The sequence below is a fragment of the Gavialis gangeticus genome, unplaced genomic scaffold, assembly GCF_001723915.1.
Source record: "Gavialis gangeticus isolate Ggan-Ray unplaced genomic scaffold, GavGan_comp1, whole genome shotgun sequence".
In the NCBI taxonomy this organism is placed as follows: domain Eukaryota; kingdom Metazoa; phylum Chordata; order Crocodylia; family Gavialidae; genus Gavialis; species Gavialis gangeticus.
This window is the reverse complement of record NW_017729022.1, coordinates 74513072-74522490: the sequence shown is the minus strand read 5'-3', so window position 1 is coordinate 74522490 and position 9419 is coordinate 74513072. Positions and strand designations below refer to the sequence as shown.

General features: G+C 41.6%; 1 protein-coding gene across 1 annotated transcript in view; it reads right to left on the bottom strand.

Annotated features, from left to right (window-relative positions):
- Positions 1-9419, bottom strand: part of SVOPL (SVOP like) — a 47515-nt gene that overhangs the window by 19332 nt on the left and 18764 nt on the right. Inside the window, exons 7-9 of the mRNA XM_019515396.1 lie at positions 7979-8042; positions 5612-5737; positions 2735-2863 (exon numbers count right to left, since the gene is read on the bottom strand). Coding sequence (XP_019370941.1) covers positions 2735-2863; positions 5612-5737; positions 7979-8042 — 319 coding nt within the window. The remainder of the gene's footprint in view (positions 1-2734; positions 2864-5611; positions 5738-7978; positions 8043-9419) is intronic.

Sequence of the window (9419 nt, the reverse complement as noted above, 5' to 3'; positions counted from 1 at the left end):
TAGTAACAAGCTACTGTGCAGTCAGCATCACCAAAAAGCCATTGGGGATGCTACCGCACAGTAATGCTGATTACTGCGCAGTCATTCAGTACTTGTGTGTAAAAGTACTAAATGATTGAGCAGTAACAACTGCACAGTCAGCATCTTGTGTAGATGCGGCCTGTTATTATGATTTTATCAGGTTTGCAGAAGCATAAGGTAGACACATAAACACACTACCACACCTCAAAGACCATGGAGACTGAAGAGAAGCTAGAAGAGAAGAACATGGAGAGGATCTGTATCTAAGTTTCTGTGGGGAGGGTGGGGAATAAAGCCACCATCCTGTGCAGCCCTGCTGCCTTGAACAGGTGTCCCACATGCACAGGGCTCCACTCTTATAGAAATACTGGATGAATCACCAGCTATTTTAGAAGATGTTAGGTGAATACTCATTCGTTTCTACTTGATCTAATGCTGTCTTAATTGATACTTGCATTGTTCCCTTTTGTGTAACAAGATATGCAATGACATTAAAAGACACAGAGTCATAAGTCTGAAGCTGGACATTTGCTTGTGGATTATGGTACCTACCAGGTGTCAAAATCTGAGCTAACAGCTATAAAAGGGAAGATTAACAATAACAGCTATGGGATTGGTTTGTCTAGGGTGAGATTCTTGCTGACCCAAAATTGACAAGGGACAGTTAACCCTCAAAGAATCCACAGGGAGATGAGTTCACATGGATATTTCAAGTTAATTTTCTTTCTTTGTTTAACATGGCTTTGTGCATAAGTTTAACAAAAGCTGTCACAAAGCCAGTAAGATTTTATTACAGAAATTCAACTAAGCTCACAAGGAAGGCTTCTCTGGTTAAATCTAATTGTTTTCCTCTACAACAGTACCACTTCACATGAAATGCCAAGGACAACAATAGGGCTAGGCACAAACATTACACAAACCAGTTGAAGTGAGCAGAAACTGGTTGAAACCTGTAACAGAACAGAAGTTCAGCGCACATAGACCAGTTTCAAAATGGCCAAAACCAGTGTGAGATAAACCTAGTTGAATGTAGTAGCAGATTTAATTGATTGAGCTCAAACCAATTTATGCAACTTCTGTCCCAGATCCAAGTGCCTATAGGGCTTCATAAAGAGCAGATGTGCCTACAAGAAACCTCAAAGAAGTGGGTGATGATTTTTGAGGATGGGCTTTGGCCACTTGGAGTTGTGTCTTCCTCAACTCTGCTTCTGACAAGCAGGTCTGGATTGATTGTAAACAGTAAAGAGCAGGCTCCACTCCCTCAGGTTGCTGGTTGTGACTTACATGTAGTTGTTGTGCTGGAACTGAACTGACTTCCCTCATTTCCAATGAGTTTATGAGTACTTTTCACTCTCGATCTGCCTATGTTGCCCTGAACCATTTGGTAATTCATATAAGCCCCCCACAATGTGCAAAGCCATGCTAAGCTCAGTCTAACCCTGACACTGGATTGTCTTATTTGAACCTCCTGGTACAAACGTCAGTCCACTGACAAGAGGAATAGGTGCTGGGTATCCAACTTACAAGTGAGAGCTGAGGCTGCAAGGGGAGTAGGACATTTTTCAGCTCCCCATGTAGACATATGTCCTCTAGAATTGCTGCTACCCTGTGGCTGCACGGGGAACCTCACTAATACCAGAGGTGATGCTGATAATCATTGATTCAGGACAACAATGTACAGTTTCCTCAGATCCAAGGTAAAGCCCAATCTTTGGAAATGTCCAGAATTATTTCCTGGAGCCATGTTCTCTCCCTGAGATGAGATACGGATTCCCCAAGTACTTCCCCACATGCAGGGGTGTGCACTAGCAGCAGGGAAAAAAATAGTGGGACAAACTTGTGCCACTACTTTTTGCTGCTATATACAACCCTGCACATGCAGTTTGGTGTGGGACAAATTGCCCTTCTTTGGGGAAACTCCTGTTTCCCCACTCTTCCAAGCTCCCATCCTGCTGGAGGAGCTGGGGAACACCTAAAGGAAGGGAGACATTCTGGTCAGCAGCCAAAGCATCTCCCTGAAGGGCCAAGCCTTCATGTCTGCTGGCGCATATTCCTGGAGCATTTGCCATGCTGCTTTTTTGGCAGTTTTTTTGATACCTGGAGCTCCTGGTATTAAATGTTGATGCCGCGCTGCAAATTGCATGTGCCCGTTTGCAGTTTGAGGTGCTGCAAACTGCAGGTGAGCACTTGTCTGGATGCACCCCCTGCATTCACTTAAACACTACATTCTTGCAGGAAGGTATTGGTTATTTCTGTACCCTAGAAATCCCTTTGAGGAAAACGGCCTCTTAACAAACCACTCTTCAAGGAGAGGGTAGGTGTGAGATCCCTGCTTTCAGATCTGTCAGCCTGTAGGAAAAGTCTTGGGGATGTCAATGGGTAAACTCAAGAGTGATCTCTCCTGAATGCTTTTTTTTTTTCATGGACACAATAGCAGACTGTTTCCCAACATTCTGTTAATTTGAATGAAGAAGGTGATTGTAAAAAAAAAAGTCCTTTCAAGTAAAGTAGCCTAGATTATCACCTCCAACAGAAACACTGTCTTCTGCCTCATACCATTCAATACTCCACTGGAATGAAACCCAACACAGCAGAAAAGCTCAGAATAAAAGCAGAAGTTTAGCAATCTAGCCCTGTCCCCTAAAATCTGGATAATTCTATCTCCTTGGCCCCATCCAACCAACAACATAATAGGAGATGTTTTATCTCTTACATTAACAGACTCCACCAAGATCCCTTCAGGCATTACTGAGCGGTTAATCCTGGCAATCCGCTCCAATGTTTCAATGGCCGCTTTGTTATTTCCAATAGATACGTTGAACCGGGCAGATTCTGGAATGAACTGCAAATACAGGCTGGTTAGGAAGAGGTTTTATATGTTTCATTTCTTGAACCTATGGGAAGTAAAATTGAGCCCACTAGGGACTGGATTTTCCTTTTTCTTTTCTTTCAGCTATTGAAGATCTACAGCACTGGTTCTCAAACTTTTTGAACTCGGGGCACCCCTCACTGGACTTGAGGCACCCCTCTATAACTTGAATTATGTGTCATTCCATTTCAAAAACTAATTTATATATTACAGTTCTTACCTCTCTGAATAGGGGCTGGGCAGTAGGGTTGGGGCATCATCCAGGTACCCTGGCTTTTCGGTTTGTCTCATTACACTTCACTTATCTCCTCACACCTTGCTGCTGGGTTTTTGGTTGTAGCCATGTTGGTCTAAGGACATAGGCAGGCGAGGTTCTTTGGGTAGATGTACTATCTTTTATTAGACCAACTGAGAAGTTGGAAAAAAGTTCTCTGCAAGCTTTCAGGTGCAATCAGAGACTCTCTATGCCTGTAGAAGGATGATTGTGCTTGAAACCTTGCAAAGAACTTTTTTCCAACTACTCAGTTGGTCTAATAAAAGATATCACATCTACCCAAAGAACCTTGCCTGCCTCAAACCTTGTGGCACCCTTCGAAGGCTCTAGCAGCACCCCAAATAGCCTGCCACCCTGGTTGAGATCAATACTGAGCGACAAGGTTCAGTTTTCCACTCTACTGAGAATGTACATTTGTTAACATCAAGCTAGATGCTAAGTGGTTATAAATACATGTGGCAAAGTCAAGGGGTTTTATTTGTGATATCTTTTACTGAACCAACCAAACAGTTGGCAGAGGAAGTTGACAAGGTTTTGGATATAAAGCACTCTTCTCCTACAGCAAAACATTACAGTAGGATACTATAATAGGTATAGCATCATTCAGGGAAGCAATACTGATCTACTCAAACTGAGAACTTGGCCCAGTACATTAATAGGGCCATGTAAGGACTTTGGATAGAAATAATCCCTTGTACATCTGCAAAGTGTTCTCGCAGAATGGAGAGAGAAAGCGAGCACCAATACACAGCAAGTCTAGGGCATTCAAGAAACAAAAAGAAAAGACATATTTTAAAACCAGACAAAATGCTTATTTAATAGTATTAATGAAAAATGTAACTTGATTCTAACATTTTAAGATGGGAAGTAAGACCTTTTTGTGGTATCTTTTATTGGATCAAGTGTATAGTGGGAAGAGATTTTGCACAAGCTTGTGCATATGAAGTGCTTTTCTCCAGATCTGAAAAGAGGCAGATATAGAGGAAATGGTCTGTTTTTAACTCCATGTAACTGAGCACAATGGAACCCAAATCTTTCTTGTCATTGTTAAGTTCAGCCTGTATCTGCTTCTTTCTCATATTTGAAGATGGGTACTTAGTGCCCAAAAGCTTGTCCAACATCTCTTCCAACTATTCAGTTGGTCCAATAAAAGACATGACAAAACACCCTTACCTTTTGTACGTTTCCTGAACCATCATAGCTACAACAATACTTCAACCTCATTAAATTTTTAACATGGGACTATTAACAAACCACTACCATCTTCACAGAAATTTCTCAAGCTTCATATAGATTCTGCATTAAAATCATGGAACAGGCAAAACTAGGAAGCATTGGTTTCACCCCTCAAATACACCACAAAATAGGTATATTATTGAAATAAAGAGAAAAATTGGGTAGACATTCAAAAAACATTTGTTTGAACTTTTTAAAGAATTTAATTCACTGTGCTTCTGCCTCTTTTATGGTATTACCACTAAAAAAACCCATGGTGTCTAGCTTGAATTACACAATTTTCAGTTAAATTTCAAAGACCCATGGTATTTACAGAAATTATGATTTCTATTTGAATGAATACATAGTCATCTCAGATGTACAAATATACTCATTTGATCAGGAACCTGAATTTTAAATTCCTTCTTATTTATTTAACCAGTCAAAGAGCATCAGTTCCACTCAAATAATGGTATAAATACAGAACTGTTCACATACAGCCACAGACATCAAATGTTCCCCTGATTGAGACATATCATTTTATATAGTTAAATAATGAATATGAGGCAACTTCAATCTGGCAAAAAGCTGATTTTGTTTGGTACGCTTTTCCTTGTGAATTATTCCTTCAGAAGAGAGAGATGTGAACAGGGCTCACAGCAATAGATTTTTAGTTTTCCTAGGGTTTGAACTGCAGAAAGATCTTAATTCCTGTGGATCCCTGAAAGATTCCACCCACTCTAGTCTCATGTATGTGTATATATGCCCTCCCTAATTCTCATTATAAATGGTAGAAGACATTATATGAATCCAAGAGACTGGTATGTTTTGATCGTGGGATGCTGCTGTGGAGCAGAATGATGCCAGAGAAGCAGCCAAGCTGCAAGAAGATGATTCCTTGAGGGGGCAATACCTTCCTGGTGACAAATCTAGCACTGTACAAAGGACCTGGGTCTTTTCAAGTCTATCCCCAAACAAGGATTTGTTTGGGTTCTGGTGGAGAGAGGGGCAATGGTGAGGTCAAACTGTCAGGACCTAATGTTGGCTAAGCGTACTTAGAGATTCTGGACCTATTGCCCAGAATCTCTAAGTACACTTAGCCAACATTAGAGATTAGATTAGCCAACATCGGAGATTTTGGACCTAACAGGAGCTTTTAGTTGGCTAAGTGTACTTAGAGCTTCTGGACCTATTGTGTTCTTTTGGGTGAATGGAGAAGGGTTTTTCCTTACCTTAAACACAAGGATAAGAACAACACCAGGAATAGAGGCAATTCTGATCAGCCAGCGCCAGCCTATGGTTGGGTTAACCACTGATGCCAATCCAATAATTAATAGGGAACCTGCCAACCAGAACACCTTGTCAAAGAGAAAGCCATAGGTTAGGAGAAAGGAAGTAATTAGGGTGGCAGGTCTATTTCAACCTCCTGTGCTCTCTTTTAGTCTGAGCAGCCTTCTCCCACTATAGATTCATATTCTGGGAGAGATATGGCTCAAACTCCACCAGCATGTGTACTGCCAACACAGTTGAATTTTAGGGGAGAGCTGAGACAAAGGCTCAGGATAGTTTCATTCCGATCTTCATGAATATAGATAACCAGGGGTGGTTATTATTGCAAAATAAAGTCCCTTGATGCTGCTATTCACGAGCCTTTATACTGGCTCACTCTCAAACATTAATATAAACAAACATTTTCTCATACGAATGTCTATAGCAGTAGACAATTCAGTCATGAACACATGTGCAAATAATTGGCCAGATTTCCACTGCTGTACATTGGTCTGGCTCCATGAAAATCAACGCCAATTTACATCAAGGAAGAATCTGGCCCTATATTTGGAAGCCTATTCAGCCAAGATCTAAATAACGACAAACAGCAAGCCAAGTTGTGAAGGCTGTACTCTGTTATTAGGTAATCTGCAAGCAAAAGTAAAGAATAGCTCTTGTGTAGAAATTTTAGGTAATCCAAAAACGACAAGAGAAACAATGATCACTCCTGTGGGTCAAGTAGAGAATCACATGATAATCAAACACTCATTGGCACCAAACCCACGGGCAAGGCAGAGGCCAACATTTGTCTATGTAAACTATTGGTAGAAAAATCATAGATATGCAGAAGCATCACAAATGCTTTACAGATAATTTCCACATGGAAAGGCCTTAAACCCATTTAATAAAATATTCACAAATAATTCAAGGAGCTCTAGTCTTATTCTGCTCCTGTTAAGCAGTAACAATTATTCCAATCCTAACCTGCAAGTATTAAACTACACACTCCTGACTCTCAGTTCTTTGAGAATTTCCCTGTTTAAGCTCCTTTTGAACATTTTTGATATGTACATTAGGGCTGTGCAAAGCTTCGGGTGGCAATTAGATTCAGAGGAGATTCGGCCCAATTTGGTGGCTGATCTCCAAATCCGAATTGAATCAGGGGACCAATTAAAAGATCTGAATCAATTCAAAGCTCTCCGAATCTTTGGATGAATCACCGCTCCTGCAGTGGCCCTGGGGCTTTGGGGGCTTGTGCAGAGCCCCCCATGTGGTGCAGGGCACGGAGGGGCAGCAGAGATCACCCCCCACCACCAGGAGCGGTAAGTCCTGGGGGGGGGGGTTGTGTTTTTATTTTTTTTCTTAAAGGGCCAGAGCTGGTCCATGTGGGGCACCTGTTTGGGGGGGACTGGGGAAGCACGGGGGCATCAGGGGGCTTGTGCAGAGGCCCCCATGCAGCTTGGGGCAGTGGGGGGCAGCAGGGATCGCCCCCTGCCCAGCAGCAGCCGCTGAGCCAGGGCTTTTCTTTTTTTCCAAGTGCAGGGAGCTGGGGCAGCCATTGCCGGCCTGGAAGAGGGGTGGGGGATGGGCCTGGCTGATTCAGCTGAATCAAATGGAGACAGTGATTCGAATCACCAAATTGAATCACTGTCCCCCAAATTGGCCAAATCTGAATCCGAAGCAAATATTAGTTGCTTTGCACTAATCTTATATGTACACTAAGGCCTAGTATACATATAAGACTAGTGTGAGACCACATCGTTCATCACTTCTTATAATCTGAGATGTGTTTAGAATTCTGGTTTACAAATATATAAAAAGCTGGAGCATAATTAAACCACACTGGACCAGCCCCCAGTTTAATGCTGATAGTTCCAAACTGGGAGTCCAGTCTCCCTAGGTGCAGCATGACATTGAATTTATTCTTTCGGCAATTCTTAGCTGCCATGCATATAGTCTTATCAAGGAAACTGATTCAGCTGTTGACCCTCACTCCTGACTGACAGCCTGTCAATGTCAGTCTTCCTGAAGTAGGCAACACATGTATCAACATTGTAAGCAAAAGGTTGGATGTCAGCTATCAATCAATGTCTCAGTGTAATGTATGGAGCATCCAATTGTTAGAAAAGAAATTGCTTCTCTTCTGCACACACATATACACCCACACCCATATATATGTTTAATAATTCAGAATAAACACTGTGTGCAATACATATTCATATATTCTGGAACTCATTAAAATAGGCTGAGATTTTAGTTCCAGAATTTTCAGACACACAAAATCTCCTGGGATTCTGGTCTAGGAGATTTAGTAACATACCTAAGCTTACCTGAGATAAGGGCAACATATATCCTCTGTATTTTGTAGGCAAAAATTCAGTTTTTATGATAAGCCTGAAACAGATACACACACACACACAAAGAGAATGACAATCTATATACAAATAAGGTGCCAGCTCAATCAATTTCAGATTTCACTGTTAGTAGACATGTAACAGTGAAGTTCCTCAATTTGCACTCAATTTACATGTCAGTGGAAATTGTGTATATTACTAAAGCAATCATTCATTATTTAAACCATAGTGCAAAGTTTGTTTTTTACATACGAGTAGCCTTTCAATAGCCATTAGCCATTTATATATGTCCTTAATAAAACATACACTTACTAACTATTTGAGTTGGTCTAAGAAAGGACCTTGTCTGTACACTTACTAATGCACTCATTAATATGTAACGTAAAGCATTGGTCCCATTCTTTTCTAGATTGCATAATTTTTTGGGGAATTGTTATATAAACCTCCGGTCAGATTGGCAAGGTTCAATGAAATTGTGAAGTATTACCTTCAAGACAACATGGGAATTTTCCTGTATTTCCTGTTCATTCCTCCCCCACTTAAGAGGCCTCTTGCTGATTGTCTCCCTGTTGAATTCCCTTTCCTCCACCTTGACACTATATAGGGATCAGTATGTAGGAAGCCAAGTGTAATGCTATGGGATATATTATAATATTTTCTCACATAATATAACATGTCCCTTCCTCTTTCTTCCTCTTCCCCCCACTTTCCCTCCCCCGACAAAAAAAAGTCTTTTTTTTTTGGAAGGCAGAATGTAGAAAAAACCTTTTTTTTCAAAGTCACGGCCAACTGCGTGACAACTGGGAACACAGAGTGTCCAGGAAGTGTGGCACTAGGAAGTTCCTGGTGCCAGCTGCTTCATTCAGATTGCCTCTTGGCTTGCCACACTTCCTGGATACTCTATGTTTCTGGTCAGCTTACTCTGTATCACATAAAGTTAGGCCCTAGACACATTCAAGGGCAGTAGCAAAATGTTTAGTTCTGTACTATAAGCAGTTCTTTATATAAGTTCCTGTAAATAAAGTGTTGTTTCCGCATCACTAGCCTCATCAAGATACTATTGCGGCTCACTTGATGCCTCAGTCCAAGCTATAGCATGTAGTGTCTCCAGGCAGGCTTCTTTTCCAACCCCACCCCCACCTTTTCCACCTCGAGCTTCCCCACTTAAGACATGCACTCCACTGTTGAACGGCTGACGTTGGAGAAAAAGATGTTCCCATCAAACGTGGTTCCCATCTTCAAAAAAGGGAGGAAGGAGGACCCAGGAAACTATAGGCCAGTTAGTCTTACCTCGATCCTAGGCAAGCTGTTCGAGAAAATTATTCTGGCACACATCCAGGAGGGGCCAGCAGGGGACTGCATGCTTAGGGGCAACCAACACGGGTTCATCAGTGGCAGGTCCTGTCAGACCAACCTG